The following is a 19,286-nucleotide window of genomic DNA, read 5'->3' as shown; positions in this document are numbered from 1 at the left end:
AGAAAGGATGTAGGAGTAATCCGCTGAATTACAGACCATTATCGCTAACGTCGATATGCAATTGGATTTTCGGACATATACTGTGTACGGATACTACAGGTTACCCCGAAAAGAACGATTTACTGGTAAAAACCCGACACGGATTCAGAAAATATCTTTCTTGTGAAACACAACTAGCTCTTTACTGTCACGAAGCAATGAGTGCTATCGTCAGGGCATGTCAAATTGATTCTACATTTTTAGATTTCCAGAAGGCTTTTGATACCGTGCCTCACAAGCGATTTCTAATCAAATTGCGTGCCTATGGAGTGCCGTCTTAGTTGTACAGCTGGATTCGTGATTTCCCGTCAGAAAGATCACAGATCGTACTAACTGACCGAAAGTCATCAAATAAAACAGAAGTGTTATACACCCTCTGCTGTTCCCGATCTATGTAAACGGTTTGGGAGACAATCTGAGCAGCCCTCTTAGATTGTCTGCAGATGATGTTGTCATTTTCCATCTTATAAAGTCATCAGATGATTAAAAGAAATTGCAAAAAGATCTATACAGATATCTGTATGGTGTGAAAAGCGGCAATTGACGCTAAATAATGAAAAGTGTGAAGTAATCCACATGAGTGCTAAAAGGAATCCGTTACATTTCGGTTACAGGATCAAACACACAAATCTGATGGCTGTAAATTCAACTAAATACTTAAGAGATTACAGTTACGAGTAACTTGACCTGGAAAGAACAAACAGATATTTTTGTGGGGAAAGTAAACCAAAGACTGCGATTTACTGGCGAAACACTTAGAAAATGCAATAGGTCTACTACGAGACTGTTTACATTAGATTGTCCACCCTTTTCTGGAGTGTTGCTGTGCGCTGAAAGATCCACATCAGATGGGAGTGACGGAGGACATCGAAAAAGTTCAAAAAAGAGCAGCTCGTTTTCTATTATCGCGAAATAGGGGGAGGGTGCCCTGGACAGGATAAGTGAATCGGGGTGGCAATCATTAAGATTGTCTGGTTGATTTGTGGAGGATGGTGGGAGGGGGGGTGGGGTGGGGGTGGGGGGGGGGGGGGGGGGGGGGCAAGCAGCGAAGTCATCGGTCCCAGCGGATTAGGAAGGACGGGAAAGGAAGTTGGCCGTTCCCTTTGAGAGGAACCATCCCGACAGTTGCCTGAAGGATTTAGGGAAATTACGGAGAAACTAAATCAGGAAGCCCGTACGTGGGTTAGAATGTCGTCCTCCTGAATACGAGTCCAGTGTGCAAACGATTGCGCCACCTTGCTCGGTAATCATTAAGGCAAAGGCGATTTTCGTTGCGGCAGGATCTTCTCGTGAAATTTCAGTCAGCTACTTTGTCCTCAGAGTGTTAAAATGTTTTTTTGGCGTCCGCCTACATAGGGCGGAATGATCATCATAATAAAATAAGCGAAATCAGAGCTCGCATGGAAAGTTTTAAGTGTTCGTTTTTTCCGCACCATGTTCGAGTGTGGAAAGCTAGAGAAATAGCTTGAAGGTGGTCCGATGAAACTTCTGCCGACCCCGAACTGTGACTTTCAGAGTAATGTTGTAGATGCAAGTCTTGACGTAAATGAACCGTAAAATACATACGAATAAATCTGGAGAAGCCCAAAGTGCCCCAAGATTGTATGTACGAGCAGGTAAAAGGTATACCCTTGTAAAATGAGATGGTTCATTTCAAAATAAAAATTTTATAGTCCTATGCAAGGCTATTAGGAAACAATATCTTCATTATGTGGAAGATATAGTCTCTGAAATACGGTGACTCTTTTCCTATTGTTTTCAGTCGGCCCTTCAGAGTCACTGAAAGGTCCTTTACGTAGGGCAAGAACTACAGTAGATACAATATCAACCACAGAGGGACTTTCGTTACTCTATGCTGAGTTCGTCTCCGGAGTTACGTCAATATACACTGAGGTGACAAAAGTGAATGGGGTAGGATATGCACATATATAGATGGCGGTAGTATCGCGTACACGAGGTATAAAAGGGCAGTGCATTGACGGAGCCTTCATTTGCACTCATGTGATTTGTGTGAAAAGGTTTCCGGCTGGATTATGGACGCTCGACAGGAACTCACAGACTTTGAATCAAATGGTTCAAATGGCTCTGAGCACTATGGGACTTAACATCTATGGACATCAGTCCTCTAGAACGTAGAACTACTTAAACCTAACTAACCTAAGGACATCACACAACACACAGTCGTCACGAGGAAGAAACAGACTTTGAACGAAGAATAGTAGTTGGAGATACACACATGGGACATTCTATTTCGGAAATAATTAGGGAATTCGATATTCCGAGAACCACAGTGTCAAGAGCTCGCCAAGTATACCAAATTTCAGGCGTTACTTCACCGGCCGATGTGGCCGAGTGGTTCTAGGCGCTTCAGTCCGGCACCAAACTTCTGCCACGGCCGCAAGTTCGATCCCGCCTCGGGCACGGATGTGTGTGATGTCCTTAGGTTAGTTAGTTTTTAGTAGTTCTAAGTCTAGGTGAGTGTTGACCTCAGATGTTAAGTCCCACAATGCTTAGAGCCATTTAAACTATTCAGGCGTTACTTCTCACCACGGACAATGCAGTAGCTGATGGCCTTCACTTAACGACGGAGAGTAACGGGCGTTTGCGTAGAGTTGTCAGTACCAACAGACAAGACTGCTTGAAATAACCACAGAAATCAATATGGGACGTCCACAGAACGTATCCGTAAGAACAGCGCGGTGAAATTTTGCCTGCAACGACTCTCCTGGGCTCGTGACCACATCAGTTGGGCCCTAAGTGGCTGCAAAATCTCCGCCTCGTCAGATTAGTCCGGTTTCAGTTGGTAAGAGCTGATGGTAGGGTTCGAGTGTGGCGCAACCCCACGAAGCCATGGATCCAAGATCTCAACAAGGCAATGTGCGAACTGGTGGTGGCTCCATAATAGTGTGGGCTGTGTTTACATGGAACTGACTGGTTCCTCTGATCCAACTGGACCGACCTCTGAGTGGAATGGTTATATTCTGCTACTTGGAGCCGATTTGCAGCCATTCATGGATTTCACGTTCCCAAACAAGATGGAATTTTTATGGATGACAAGGCGCTGTGCCACCAGACCACAGTTGTTCGCGATTGGTTTGAAGAAAGTTGTGAACATTTCGAGAAAATGATTAGGCCGTCCAGATCACCCGACATGAATCCCATCGAACGTTTATAAAACGTAATGGAGAGGCCAGTTCGTGCACAAAATCCTGCACCGGAAACACTTTCGAAATTACGTACAGCTATAGGGGCAGCATGGCTCAGTATTTCTGCATGGAACTTCCAGTGACTTGTTGGGTCCACAGCACGTTGAGTTGTTGCACAATGGCCGGCAAAAGGAGGTCCGGCACGGTATTAGGAGGTATCCCGTGACTTTTGTCACCTCAGTGAACAGAACATGTGTGGGGCTGAGAGAAAAGTTGACGCGGCTTCTGAGGTTTTTACCGAAGGTTGGGCGCGAACATCAGCAGGAACTCGAGCCAGAGGAGCGCGGACGGCTGCTGAGGGCGGGGCCGCACTTGTTGAACGCCAGGCGGGCGCTCGCGCTGTCCGATCTGTACCGGCGCCAGCTGCTGTGCGACGCCGTCGTCCGACTCGCTGACGGCGGATTCTTCTTGGTGCACCGCGTCGTCCTCTCTACCTGCAGCATGTACTTCAGGTGCGTACCTACAACAGCGCAGCGACAGTGCACACTTTAAGAAACAGGCGCTGAATATACGTACCTTGTAATGAAATGGAGAAAATAAATAACAAGGGAACCTCCCCATCGCACCCCTCTCAGATTTAGTTATAAGTTGGCACAGTGGATAGGCCTTGAAAAACTCAACACAGATCAATCGAGAAAACAGGAAGAAGTTGTGTGGAACTATGAAAAAAATAAGCAAAATATACAAACTGAGTAGTCGATGGGCAAGATATGCAACATCAAGAGCAGTGTGAGCTCTGGAGCGCCGTGGTCCCGTGGTTAGTGTGAGCAACTGCGGAACGAGAGATCCTTGGTTCAAGTCTTCCCTCGAGCGTAAAGTTTAATTTTTTATTTTCAGACAATTATTATCCGTCCGTCCGTCCGTCCGATGCGAGGTAAAAAGATATGTTTTGATAGAGCACAGGGAAAACTGTTAGACTGTGAAACTGTTGCATTCATTAGTTGCAGTTTATGAGACAAACTCTTAAGTATTCATCACTTTTTTGGGAGTGATTATCACATACACAAGAAAACCTAAATCGGGCAAGGTAGAAGGATCTTTTTACCCATTCGCCAAGTGTACAAGTTAGGTGAGTTGACATCATTTTCCTGTCATGTGAAGCAAATGCCGTCGCCAGTGTCGTATAGAATATATCAGACGTGTTTTCCTGTGGAGGAATCGGTTGACCTATGACCTTGCGATCAAATGTTTTCGGTTCCCATCGGAGAGGCACGTCCTTTCGTCAACTAATCGCACGGTTTTGCGATGCGGTCGCAAAACACAGACACTAAACTTATTACAGTGAACAGAGACGTCAATGAACGAGCGGACAGATCATAACTTTGCGTAAATAAAAAAAGTAAAATTTTCACTCGAGGAAGACTTGAACCAAGGACATCTCGTTCAGCAGCTGCTCACGCTAACCATTTTTTTTAAATTCTCATTTTGTTCATTGTATGTGCTCGGGGTGGACTTCGTACGACATCCGTTGAAGTTCGTCTTTGATCGGTTAACTCAGTTTTTTATTACAGAGGGCTGCTAACCCTCTGACCGAACACGCTGAGCTACCGTGCCAGCTAATCTCATTTTGTTCGCTTTTGTTCGTTGAATCTGCTCGGGGCGGACGTCGTAAGAAATCCGTTTAAGTTCGTTGTTGATCGATTAACTCAGTTTTTTGTTACAGAGGGCTGCTAACCCTCTGACCGAACACACTGAGCTACCGTGCCGGCTTCTAGATTAAGAAGCCGCAATGCTAACCACTGAGCTAAGATTTCGTCGAACCATGGGACCACGGCGCTGCTGAGCTCACATTCTTCTTAATGTTGCTTATCTCTCGCACGGACTACTCAACTTGTATATTTTGCTTATTTTTTTCATAGTTCCACACAACTTCTTCCTGTTTTCTCGATTGGTCTGTGTTAACTTTTTCAAGGCCTATCCACTGTGCCAACGTATAACTAAATCTGAGGGAGGTGCGATGGGGAGGTTCCCTTGTAAGAAGTCAACCAGTTTGGTGCCAGATGTTTGGGTTGCGATGAAAATTGACGTGAGGGGTGGATGCCAGAGAGGAAAGCAGCCGGCCTGGCTTGCCGAAGATTTGGAGAAAAATAATAGGCCTTTGGATGTGTCGGAATGTGACAAGGCGGGTTTTGACGGCAGGCTGGGACCAGGCTAGAAAGCTTGTTGCTCACCTGCAGTGCATGAGGCAGTGGTTCACCCAACCTAGCACGTCTAAAAAATACTGGAGATCATCGCAAAACACTGCAATGAATCACAACGCTGCATTTAAATTGTATGTATCCTGTTTCAAGACATATCAGCAAATAGGGTCAGTCACCCACCATTTCATCTTTGAAGACTTAAGTACTTTTGCCGAGCCACAGATACTATAAAATTATACTAACAGCTAAACTACTGTTGTGGGAGGCACTGTCATCTGACTGGATTGTACAAACACTCGTTGAGTGAACCAGTCTGAGTCCTAGTTATGGATGAACAAGACTTCTTCGGAAACATACTTGACTTATTCACTGTACAATCACCCATTACAGTACATTTAGCAATATTTCCACTTCCTTGAACTTACATCCGTAACATATCGATAGGACATAGTTTACACGAGAATCTTGAATGAATACACAGTGGCTTATCGACAGCAACAGATGGACTAGAGGAGACAGAATAAGATCACACCGAGAGGTTGTAGGCGCTTCAGTCTGGAACCGCGCGTCCGCTACGGTCGCAGGTTCGAATCCTGCCTCGGGCATGGATGCGTGTGATGTCCTTAGGTTGGTTAGGTTTAAGTAGTTCTAAGTTCTAGAGGACTGATGACCTTGGATGTTAAGTCTCATAGTGTTCAGAGCCATTTGAACCATTTGAGCGACCACACCATTTCGGATAACATTTGAAGTCTTGTAAGTGATGACTTCCCTGGGTGGGAAGTTTCCCAGTGCGGTTATCCCATGAGCATTATTCATATCTACATGAACAACAGCTACGGTAACTCAGTTTTGACCACCACGAACAACTGAAGTTTACGAAAAATCAAACTTAATACCACTTAAAATTACAGGACCAAAGGACCACGAAGAAAGAAACTTCTCATTCTGAGGTGTCGCTACCTATAAGACATTGATGTTATTCAGAGCTGTATGATCATATTCTACCTTCGCTAGTGCATCTGTTGCTGCCGATAATGAAATGAGTATTCGTTCTAGACTGTAAATTGAGGTGCATGGGTTAAAGAACGTGGAGATATTGCTAAACGTACTGTAATTGGTGATTGTACTGTACGTACATACAGACCTCATTAAACAAGCAAGGGTTCGTAATGACAAAACGTCGCTAGGGCTCTAGCTGACTGTGCTTTTCTTAGTTGTGTTTTGCGTGATGAAATAAACATATTCATAACTGACATAATACACACACATTTTTAAGATAGAAACTCTCATATAATTTATGCCACCGCATGTTACGAGGTGAAAGGGGCCTGACTTGATACGTCACACTGATCTTGCCAAAAGCTGAGAAGTATATTATGAGAAGTGTATGTTAGAAAGATATATATATTATCTTTGGAACTATGTGATCTCGCGTAAGTTATAATTATGCACTGATGCTGAAGAACAGTTGCAATGTGCCACAACAGTTGGTTGATTTGTGGGGATTAAAAGGACCAGACTGCTACGGTCATCGGTCCCTTTTTCCAAATATTAAAAACACCCACAGAGAATAAAAACGATCAACAGACGATAAGACAGACGACACAGAACAAGAGAAACGTAGACAAAGACCAGACAAGACGAACTAAAATCACACAGAGTGTGACGGTGGTTGGCCGACCATACAAACAAAAAGGGAAAAGCCAACCACCGAGAAACACAAGGGGAAAAAAATCAGACAAATCGAAGGCCATATGCCAGAATCAACACAAAAACTCACACACTTACATTAAGCGATAAAATCCCCCTGCCCGAATAAAACGCAGAACTATGTCCGCTATGGAAGAGTCGTCAGATAAAAGCGCAGAGAGCGTATCAGGCTGCGCAAAAGTCTGCCTGAGCACAGTTAAAAGGGTGCACTCCAACAGAATATGGACCACCGTCAAGAACGCCCCACAACGACAAAGAGGGGGATCCTCACGACACAGTAAATAACTGTGCGTGAGTCGGGTGTGGCCAATGTGGAGCCGACAAAGCTACGACTGATTCCCTGCGGTTGGCTCGCATGGATGACCGCCACACAGTAGTCGTCTCCTTGATACGGCGGAGTTTGTTTGGCACGGGCAGGTTGCGCCAATCATTGTCCCATAAATCGAAAACTTTGCGGCGTAATAGTGCCCGCAAATCTGTCGCCGGGAGGTGCACTAGTGGCATCTTTCGCCAGGCGGTCAACAGTTTCATTTCCGGGTATCCCAACATGGCCCGGGGTCCAAACAAAGGCCACAGACCTGCCGCTACGGGCGAGAGTATGCAGGGACGCCTGGATAGTCATCACCAGACGAGAACGAGGGAAACACTGGTCGAGAGCTCGTAAACCTCTCAGGGAATCGCTACAGATAACGAAGGACTCACCTGAGCAGGAGCGGATATCCTCTAGGGCACGAAAGTTGGCGACCAGCTCAGCAGTGTAAACACTACAGCCAGCCGCCAACGAACGTTGTTCAGAATGGTCCCCTAGAGTTAGTGCATAACCTACACGACCAGCAACCATCGAACCGTCGGTATAGACAACGCCAGAGCACTGATACGTGGCCAGGATGGAATAAAAGCGGCGTCGGAAGGCCTCCAGAAGGACTGAGTCCTTCGGGCCCTGTGCCAAGTCGAGCCAAAGGCAAGGGCGAGTCACACACCATGGGGGTGTAAGCAGAGGGGCCCGGAAAGGAGGTGGTACAGGGAAACACCCAAGCCCGAAGAGAAGCTGTTTGACGCGTATGGCGATCGGACAACCCGACCGGGGTCGACGTTCTGGCAGACGGACGACTGACTGCAACATATATGAGTGACTAAAATGAGGGTGATCATGTCGTGTAGATGGCATTCGGTTGCAATCGGAAATCGGTCATGTGATGTCACCCGTTCGCTGTATGGTATGATCTTTGAATGCCAAATTTACGAAAGCATTCTTAAGGATTCGATAGCAGATAAATATTTGTGCGAAGCATGACTATAAATATGACTGATGCCCATTTCATTCGCAACAGTTTAACCCGTAATCTCAAATTCCTGTCTACCCATACCCTCGAAAATCGCGACATGTTCAGATAAACAGTCAAATATTTGTGCAAGAAAGAATATAAATGTCATTGCTGATTGTTTCACACGCAGCAATTTCATCATTTGCTTTTTTAATCAGATAGAAGTAATGAAATTGAAGAAATCCATTACTCTTACGTTGCAGAACTTAATTCTGTCGCAGCTATGAGAGAGTCCCAGAATGTGTTACAAACACTACGGTGAAAAAATTAGCATGTACCAGAACGCATAGCTACTTCCTTCAACTCTGTAACTGCACGTCTCTAAGCGCCTGAACACAGCGATGCATACGACCTTGAGCAATAATAATGTTCATCTTAAAAGCTCCTAGGACTTTTACATCCAGTACGTCATTAGCTGACATTTAATTATAACAAATCGTACCAGAATGATGTGTTTTGTGATTAATCTTCACTGCTCCATTTCCTTGAAAAGGTGTACTACCAGAATGCGCAAGTTATTATGCAGAAACAATGAAATACGATGAATTCAATATGGTGTCTTAAAAGCAGCGAGCTACGGACGTGATGTGACAGATTTCCGATTTCAGCCGAGCGCCAGCCACCGATTTCAGCTAAACACCAGCCACACGCCGCAGCATTTTCAAATTTTGGTCGCTCATACAACACATTGCCTAAGGAGTTTAAATTAGGAGGTGGTGTGGTTAGGTATTATTTATTATACATATTTATCATACATATAGATTTCATTAAAGAAACAAGAGTCTATAAGGATGAAATATCGCTAGGACTTTGGTTTGAGTACAGTGGTGCTCAACATTGTTTAGAAGTGGTATATCAGTTACGTTGCTCCCTTGGCGTTGAGTATCTCTGTGCCGGAGCAGTTCGTGATCAAGCCATTTTAGTGTAAATTAGTGTGAGTTTTAAATGGTACTTCCTAAAAATAAATCGATAATATTTTGTAAGTAGGGCCTGACTATTGGATTAAAAGCTTAACTTGCCTTAACTTTGTTTATTCCGGATTAGGAGCCTGGTGGTGACATTGGCGTTTCTGTTAGTTCTTGTTGATTTTGCACATGCCCTTTGCAGAGTGTTGGATGTATCCGTTGTGCGACTGGGCGTCAGAGGCGAAAGAATAGGATGGGGGTCAGTTGTGCTTAAGCACTACAAAGCAGATCTCGGTCCGCTGGATTCCGCATGCAACAGCATTTCAAATCCTAATGCCTCAGGAGACGTATAACACTTAAGCCAAGAGAAAACAGCAACAATAAACTGCAACACGAAAACAAAAAAGACGAGAGTTGGTAGAATGTTGTATGTTGTACACAGAGTGAATCACTTAAAAAGATACACCTTGAAATTTTAAAAATTTTATTGGTTGTTATTCTCAACCGTACGCTGTTTAATTTCAGAAACGTATGTACAGCCACTTCGGTTGCACAAAATTTTTTTTCAATTGACCACTGTTTCGACTGCACTAGGACAATCTTCACCAGAACAAAAAGTACATGGAATCACATCATAATTTAAAATGTCATAGTTTATTCCTATGACATTTCTGTTTGACGAGAGCCCTCTTGCTCAGACGTTTAGTTTGAAACGTCATAGTTTATTCCTATGACATTTATGTTTGACGAGAGCACTTTTGTTCAGACGTTTTAAACTGTGGTGTGATTACATGTATTCCATGTAACTTTTTATTTTGATGAAGACTGCGCTAGTGCAGTCGAACCCGTGGTCAATTGACAGAATTTTGTGCAACCGAAGTGGCTGTACATACGTTTCTGTAATTAAAGACACACCTCTTTTGCTTTGTGACCAGTTCAATATATCGAAACGAGGTTTTCGGTGAGTGATAGTGGACAAACGCGCACTTTATTTTGGGTAGTAATTTGAACTCTTGTACGAGTTACAGAAAACAATATTTTCTCTTAATGGAACAATGTACTTTTTAACGGCATTCCAAAGTTTTTTGAAAACATGAGTGCAATGACACAACGCTTGTTAGTGCTGGCGTTGAAACTGTTCATAAAAATACCTGAGAAATGAGCCACAATTGAATTAGGAAAGGAAGGCGGAATTGCCTATTGTCATGTTAACGCCGACGAGTGGGGTTCTTATTCCAGACTCCGTCGCTGTATCGAGTCATACTACTCTTCACTTCTTTCCGTGTCAGCTGTTCAGTTAAGCACGCGTTTTGTGACATCCCCGTTTCATTTGTGACACCTCCGTTTCATGTTTGATTATTAAAGTTCGGAATGATCTAAAAACCTATCCTTTGACCTATGTGAGCGCGGCCGAATGGTCAAGGGGCATCGTTTTTGGCAGTTAATTTTGGCTGATTAACAAATTATACTCAGGGTGTAAGGGTTCTACTACAATCAAGATCATTTTAAGTTTGCACTATATAAAGTAAGATGCCATCCTTAAACACAATTTGAGTCAGTCACTACCCTTGTCTTAGGTCGGTATTACTCTATCAAGTTTCTTTGTCAAATATCTTTGTCCAATATCTTTGTCAAAGATATTTGATGGTGTAATAGGGAACTTTGTCAAATGTCGTCCAATATTTGATCAGACCTAGGGCCTCACTGTAGATTTGATCAAAGAAGTCGCTTGTCTTGTGTTCACTGCAATGTGACATGTTACCACATGGAGCGCTAGCATCGCTGCAGCATTCTGTCGTCTGTATTGTTTTTATAAACATTGCCGGTAAATACAATTGATGTGTGCCGACAACTACAAAATTAATAGAGATGTATGAAGCTGATGAGGCGCTTTACAACGTGAGGCACGCTGAATACAAAAATAGATTAAGAAGATTGGAAACGAGACCTGACCTTACCTGACCTGACCTGACCTAACCAAACCTAACTCAACCGTCTCCTGTAGCAAGGAATCGGAGTGTTACAGTGAGCCTGCCTTCTGCAGATGTAGCAGTTCTTAAGTGAATATTGTGCTTTGTGATATGAGGATACACTTCATTGAGCACATGCAGAAACGTATGCTCATCCATTGTTAAGTAATTGATGTGCGACTTGATGTTCTCCACTATAAGCTCACATAACAAGTTTTGGTGAGTGGCTTCACCAGGTATGTTTCCTTCCTCCCCCCCCCCCCCCCCCCCCGCTTCTCTTCCGCATGTGCATAACAAGTTGTTGTTGTTGTTGTGAGCCATCTCGAACTTCGACGAAAAATATGATGACAGTATAATACCCCTTCTAGCGCTACGTCAAAGATCTTCGTCAAATATATTTGACGGAGTATTTGATCACATCTTTGACAAAGAAATTTGATAGTGTAACACCGGCCTTACACATTTACTAACGTGTAGTCTCAACACAGGTGCAGTATATCGAAGTATCGCCACATGTTACAGCATTGTTCACACGTGGTCCACACTGCAGTACATTATCCAGCGCGATCACGTATAATCGGCATTTCGTAATTTTATATTCACATTTTGGTAGAGACAAGTGTTTTTGTCACTTATTAGTGTAATTATAATGATTTACTGAGTGTCAGCGCATGGTAATAGGGACACATGAGCCGCTAGTACGTCTGCTCCGAACCTCCCGCTGCGCCATCACACACACACACACACACACACACACACACTGAACGACAACAATCTCGCTGACTCGGTGCCCACGGCACTCAACAATCGATATTTTACCTAATCGCGACCTTTGTGAACAAATGATGGTGATCTCTGAGTAAAACCTCGAAAAAGATTTCGGGCAAGAACAAATCAGGGCCAACAAATACACTTATAAAACAAGTAACACTAGAGAATGAAAATACTGTCTCCCATGGAAAACCAACAAACAGTTGGCATGTAAGTGTCATTTGCAGACGCACTGCACATTTTTTTTTTGGATTTTACCTTGTTCGTTGTTGCAGGCATTTCGAATACCTCTAATTTTTAAATTATGTCATCTTGATTCAAGCTGTTAGAATTGTATTTTACAACTGCAATTTCGGCATTAAGCCATTTTGGAGCATACGATTTTGACATATAGTTTTATGTTAAGTTTGAAAATGAGTTAATGCTGAAATTAAAATCACAAAATAAAAATGTAACAGCTGAAGGCAAGATACAGTCGTTCAAAAGCCTTACAGACTGTCTTTTTTAGTAGATATTAAGTTTATTTATTTATTCAAATAAAAATCTTTCAAATTTATGGGAGACATCATTTCTTTGCACGTACACACACACACACACACACACACACACACACACACACACACACACACACACACACACACATACCCTTATTGGCGTAGAAAATTCAATAGTAATATCAGGTTGTGTTGTTCTTACAGTTTCAGAAGTGCTAAGGTTCACCTGCCAACCACTATTTCGATATTTTTTAAGTAAGAAAATGAAAAAGCAGAGTAATTGAACGGAATATAGCACCAATTATTCCACGATGACTGCTTCAGAATGCTAGTATTTCTTAATACAATAACCAGGGAGCAGCCGATTGAGACTAGTCCGTGGTGGAGGGAGAGTAGTGGCGTCGCAAAGTACAATCAAGTTCAACTTTTTTAAGTCGTCAACTGTCTTGTTTTAAACAGTCATCTTATTATCTTTATATAGGTGTACACTGCACTGCACTTTCACTTAAGGCTGAAGGACCTGTCACACGAAAAAATATTTAGGGGAGGGGAACTTTGGATTTTCTGTTGGCTTGCAGGGCGGGATAAAGCAAAAGTGCTGCCTCTGGTTGTAATTGTAGAGAGAGGGAAGATATTGGGGGGGGGGGGGGGGGGTGCGCAGAGGGAGCAGTTGAGAGAGACAATTCTCAATCTACTGTCGCGCATACATTGGACATGTCTTTTATGCCGACATTCGATTACAGTGCAATAGCTTCAATAGTAATCAGAAGTAAGTGCTTAATTATGAATCGGTTCGTGTTTTCGGCACTGAACAGAAGCAAAGGCCAATAATCGAGAGTCAAAGGTAGGCAGATTAGAAGTTTGGCCTGGTGACGTCATCTGGTCCCTCTTGCAGCTTTTCTTTGGATGTGTAATTTGTGCTTCATACATGAGAGGGGCACTGGGCTTTTCATGGCAGTCAGCAGTTTACCTCCTGAAGACGTTATTGTGAGAGATTCTTTTTTTTAAATTGTAATTTACATTCCCTACGGCAAACTGGAGCAATCATAGTCTTAATTTTGAGTTTAAAACAATAGGCAGGTAATAATTTTGTTGTTTAGACAATGCAATTCTATGATTTGCAAATTGTTGTTGTTGCTGTGAGATAATGGTCGGTGGTGATGACTGTGAGTGCCCATGTCCACGATGGAGAAGAAAAGATGATTGTTAAAATGGATCAATTAAAAATCAGTAATTTTGTTTTTACTCAGGTTGACAGGAGAGTCGGAGGTAGAAGGAAGCGATGGATACACAGAGGTGATGCTAGGGCGGGACGTGGCTACTACCTGAGGCTGCTAAGAAGGGGATATGTCGGGATGAACTTCTTGGTTGGGGAGCGGAGGATGATTGAAAATCCGGAAAGGAGTGGCGGAATAAGACAAGAAAGAGCATATGAAGAGTGAAATGGGTGTAATGGTACAGCACGGTATCTGGATTGGTAAATAAAGGTTAGGGTATTGTAAGATGGAAGTTTCTTCTTCGGTTAATGTACGGCGTTCAAAGGTGCTCCAGGAAGAGACGATGATATGGCAACTGGATGAGTTGGAGTAGGATTCGTATTTGGAATGGTAAACGTACACTCCTGGAAATTGAAATAAGAACACCGTGAATTCATTGTCCCAGGAAGGGGAAACTTTATTGACACATTCCTCGGGTCAGATACATCACATGATCACACTGACAGAACCACAGGCAAATAGACACAGGCAACAGAGCATGCACAATGTCGGCACTAGTACAGTGTATATCCACCTTTCGCAGCAATGCAGGCTGCTATTCTCCCATGGAGACGATCGTAGAGATGCTGGATGTAGTCCTGTGGAACGGCTTGCCATGCCATTTCCACCTGGCGCCTCAGTTGGACCAGCGTTCGTGCTGGACGTGCAGACCGCGTGAGACGACGCTTCATCCAGTCCCAAACATACTCAATGGGGGACAGATCCGGAGATCTTGCTGGCCAGGGTAGTTGACTTACACCTTCTAGAGCACGTTGGGTGGCACGGGATACATGCGGACGTGCATTGTCCTGTTGGAACAGCAAGTTCCCTTGCCGGTCTAGGAATGGTAGAACGATGGGTTCGATGACGGTTTGGATGTACCGTGCACTATTCAGTGTCCCCTCGACGATCAGCAGAGGTGTACGGCCAGTGTAGGAGATCGCTCCCCACACCATGATGCCGGGTGTTGGCCCTGTGTGCCTTGGTCGTATGCAGTCCTGATTGTGGCGCTCACCTGCACGGCGCCAAACACGCATACGACCATCATTAGCACCAAGGCAGAAGCGACTCTCATCGCTGAAGACGACACATCTCCATTCGTCCCTCCATTCACGCCTGTCGCGACACCGCTGGAGGCGGGCTGCACGATGTTGGGGCGTGAGCGGAAGACGGCCTAACGGTGTGCGGGACCGTAGCCCAGCTTCATGGAGACAGTTGCGAATGGTCCTCGCCGATACCCCACGAGCAACAGTGTCCCTAATTTGCTGGGAAGTGGCGGTGCGGTCCCCTACGGCACTGCGTAGGATCCTACGGTCTTGGCGTGCATCCGTGCGTCGCTGCGGTCCGGTCCCAGGTCGACGGGCACGTGCACCTTCCACCGACCACTGGCGACAACATCGATGTACTGTGGAGACCTCACGCCCCACGTGTTGAGCAATTCGGCGGTACGTCCACCCAGCCTCCCGCATGCCCACTATACGCCCTCGCTCAAAGTCCGTCAACTGCACATACGGTTCACGTCCACGCTGTCGTGGCATGCTACCAGTGTTAAAGACTGCGATGGAGCTCCGTATGCCACGGCAAACTGGCTGACACTGACGGCGGTGGTGCACAAATGCTGCGCAGCTAGCGCCATTCGACGGCCACCACCGCGGTTCCTGTTGTGTCCGCTGTGCCGTGCGTGTGATCATTGCTTGTACAGCCCTCTCGCAGTGTCCGGAGCAAGGATGGTGGGTCTGACACACCGGTGTCAATGTGTTCTTTTTTCCATTTCCAGGAGTGTATTTTGAATGTGAGATAATGTGAATGTCCCTCAAGGATTTAAGGGGGTTCCTAAAACTTGCAGTCCGCAGCTCGTGGTCGTGCGGTAGCGTTCTCGCTTCCCACGCCCGGGTTCGCGGCTTCGATTCCCGGCGGGGTCAGGGATTTTCTCTGCGTCGTGATGACTGGGTGTTGTGTGATGTCGTTAGGTTTAAGTAGTTCTAAGATCTAGGAGACTGGTGACCATAGATGTTAAGTCCCATAGTGCTCAGAGCCTCTGAACCATTTTTTGAACCTAAAACTTGCAACGGATGGAGCCGATAGATATTTTTCCTTACTGCTTTTTCATCCCCCTGCTCCCATATCGGCGGAGTGTGGTCTGTTAGCGGTACAAACCTGTCGCTCTTCAGCCCAAAGGTTTAAAATATACATATAGTGAAAGAAAGAAAGGGCGAGACATTTACACATGTTTGTAAAATCATCAAAAAATTAATTTCATTTATGCTCCTAATACTGCTGACTTTATTCGTTTTTATAAACAAAAAACTAAAAGGTAAAACAAAAATAACAAAAAGATTTTTAAAAGGCATCGCAGATAGATTACGATCTTAAAATGAAGCACTGCCCTTTCACTTAAAGTTAAGGGACCTATTATGGGGAAAAATCTTTAGAGGAGGGTATTGTGTTGGGTTATAGGGTGTGGATATAACCAGAGGGATCCGTCTGGTTGTAACTATAGAAGGGGATAGACGTCGTGGTGTATGGTGGGTAATAGAACGTGCGGGCAGGGCTTTAATATGATAGGGAAATGGACAGCGGATTTAAAGGGGAAAGGAGAACTCCTGGTGTGAGATGGGACAGGTAGAGAAGAGCTACAGCTAACAGGATGGCTAAATACCGGGGAGGGGGTGGGTATTTTGGGAGGGGACAAGGAGTGCTGGTAGCTGTTGGGTCAGTCGAATGTTTATGAGAGTGGCAGCGTACCAGAATTGGAAATTAGAGAGGATAAAATAAACTTATAGCAGTCGAACTTGCGGCTAGTGCTGAGGTGTTCATTGTGAGAGGGGAGAGGTGGAAATTTCATGAGATGTCAAAGGATCCTTGTGTCGTTCAGTTGTTTGGAGGTATAGAACGTTTGTGGAATGGATATCCGTGCAACATTGGCATAGGAGAGGCTAGATGTGGCAGGTGTCGAAAGCTCAAGATTAATAAGTGTGACGATTGTACTCGAGCTGACGATAATCTATACGTATGCGTGCCTAGCGTTTCCAACTGTACGCCCCGGTGCCGCAGGACACTGTTCACCACAAAGCTACACACGGTCTGCAAGACGGACGTCCTGATCCCCGGTGTGACGACGGAGGAGATGAGGCTCATCTTGGACTACGCATACCTGCGCCCTCTGCCCCTGAACGAGGCCAACGTCTACCGCATGCTGGTCGTCGCAGACTACCTGTGCGTGACCGGCCTGCACGACCTCTGCACCGACTTGCTCATCAGCATGCTTTCTCCCAGTAACTGCATCCACATCATGCTCTTCGCTAGGTAATTTCAGCAGTAAGTCCTCTTGTTATAAGCACAGCAGACAAAAAAAGAGCCATCGGTGTATGTAGTATTCAGGGCAAATCACCTAAAACTTGCACCGCAAATATTGCGGGAATGGGAAGTGCTATAGATGTGCGGTTTTCACAGACTCTATTTGTAGTCAGGGACTCGTATTGTTAACCAGTCAACAGACGCTAATAATGCTTATAAAATGTATTTTTGTGCAAACATGCGCTTTTTCAAATGGAACAATGCCTTTTTATATAAATACTAAGATGTCCGAAAGAACAGATACCATCGGTGACCATTCAGCTCGTTAGAATGAAGTTACAATGAATTGAACACCCTCAGGTGCTTACAAGCGTTGACATACATCAACGGGGACAGATGAAAATGTGTGCCCCGACCGGGACTCGACCTCGGGATCTCCTGCTTACATGGCAGACGCTGTATCCATCTGAGCCACCGAGGACACGAAGGATAGCGCGACTGCAGGGATTTATCTCTGGCACGCCTCCCGCGAAACCCACATTCTCAACGTATTGTCCCGCACTACATTCGTAGTGCCCCGCCCATTATACTCATTACTCGCGGCGCGTTGCCGATTCCCGTAAGAGTTTGGGCATTGCTTGTGCATTCGCACAGAAGAAGAAGATGGTCAAGTGGCCGGTGAGCCTTAACTATATATATACTAATATGGTATCTTCTGTGCGAATGCACAAACAGTGCCCGAACTCTTGCGGGAATCGGCAACGCGCCGCGAGTAATGAGTATAATGGGCGGGGGCACAACGAATGTAGTGCGGGACAACACGTTGAGAATGTGGGTTTCGCGGGAGGCGTGCCAGAGATAAGTCCCTGCAGTCGCGCTATCCTCCGTGTCCTCGGTGGCTCAGATGATTAGAGTGTCTGCCGGGTAAGCAGGAGATCCCAGGTTCGAGTCCTGGTGGGGGCACACATTTTCATCTGTCCCCGTTGACGTATGTCAACGCCTGTAAGCAGCTAAGGGCGTTCATTTCATTGTAATGCCTTTTTCCATTAACAAACTAAACTTGTGGTACATTACGATGTCAGTGGTATTTGCTGCAGGATTCTAGTGCGAGTGGTTTACGGGATATCGTATTTTGAAAAGTTCCAGACTGACACAGTATCTGTGGTAGCACACACTAAGGAACAACCCAAGTGTATACACTAGTTATGTGGATTCTGACTAGTAACGAGACAAGTGGCGATTACTGGTTGTGTTCAAAATGACCACCAGCAGCGGCAATACACACTTCCAGTCTGGTATGGAACGACTGGTGCCTATGTGCTGGCGTTTCAGAGATGTCCGAGCAGGCTGCAGTAATACGTCGTTGCATATCATCGGGCGCAGTTGGTATGTTCTTGGAGACAGCGTCTTTCAGCTTACCCCACACAAGAATGACTACAGGCTTAACATCAGTGGGACGAGCAAGCCAAGGTACACGGCTTTTGAGTCCAGTCCAACGATTTAGAAACAATTAGTGTAGACTTGCCGTAGTGCTTCATGAAATATGAGCTGGTCAGCCATTATGTTGGTACCACAGGTTTCTCCTAGTCTGGAGAGGAACGCGTTCTAGCTTGTGCGCGTTCATTGCGCCATCTATGAAACACGAGCCTGCTAGCTGATTGTTTACTACCCCACAACACACGTTTACACTCCATGGACGCTGACGTTCCACTTGACGGAGCCACCGGCGATTGGCAACAGACCAATAGGGCATGTTTCGGCAGTTTACCTGGCCATGATTGGTAAATGTGGCTTCATCACGAAACGAGATACATGATACGTGTGGAGGGTCTTGTCTTAATGACAGAGGGTAACACGATTCTCATAATCGTTTCCAGGCGGATCTTGATGGAGATAGAGGTCATAGGGATAGAACCTAGGTCAATGGCGAGTGCGTAGGAAACTTGCGTGGCTCGCATTTCCACGTGCGATCGCGCGGAAGCTAACGGGCGGATCAATTGCAACAGTAGCAAGAATATTAAATTTCCTCCTCTTCTGTCGTCACTCGTTTCCTTCTGTTACGTTGTCTAGGTGTTTCACGTAACTGGTTGAAGAACTTGATAAATAATTTCCGACATGGTTCACCACCCCTATTGGGATATCTTGCCGCCTATACCGTACAACAACGAACTG

At 45.1% G+C, this 19,286-nt stretch overlaps 1 protein-coding gene across 1 annotated transcript in view; it reads left to right on the top strand.

Annotated features, from left to right (window-relative positions):
• Positions 1–19,286, top strand: part of LOC126335765 (kelch-like protein 10) — a 139,000-nt gene that overhangs the window by 72,799 nt on the left and 46,915 nt on the right. The window contains exons 2-3 of the mRNA XM_049999224.1: positions 3,489–3,697; positions 16,872–17,123. Coding sequence (XP_049855181.1) covers positions 3,489–3,697; positions 16,872–17,123 — 461 coding nt within the window. The remainder of the gene's footprint in view (positions 1–3,488; positions 3,698–16,871; positions 17,124–19,286) is intronic.

This window comes from Schistocerca gregaria, chromosome 2 (assembly GCF_023897955.1).
Source record: "Schistocerca gregaria isolate iqSchGreg1 chromosome 2, iqSchGreg1.2, whole genome shotgun sequence".
NCBI lineage: Eukaryota > Metazoa > Arthropoda > Insecta > Orthoptera > Acrididae > Schistocerca > Schistocerca gregaria.
Note: the sequence above shows the minus strand (reverse complement) of the source record. Positions and strands in the feature narration are given on the sequence as shown.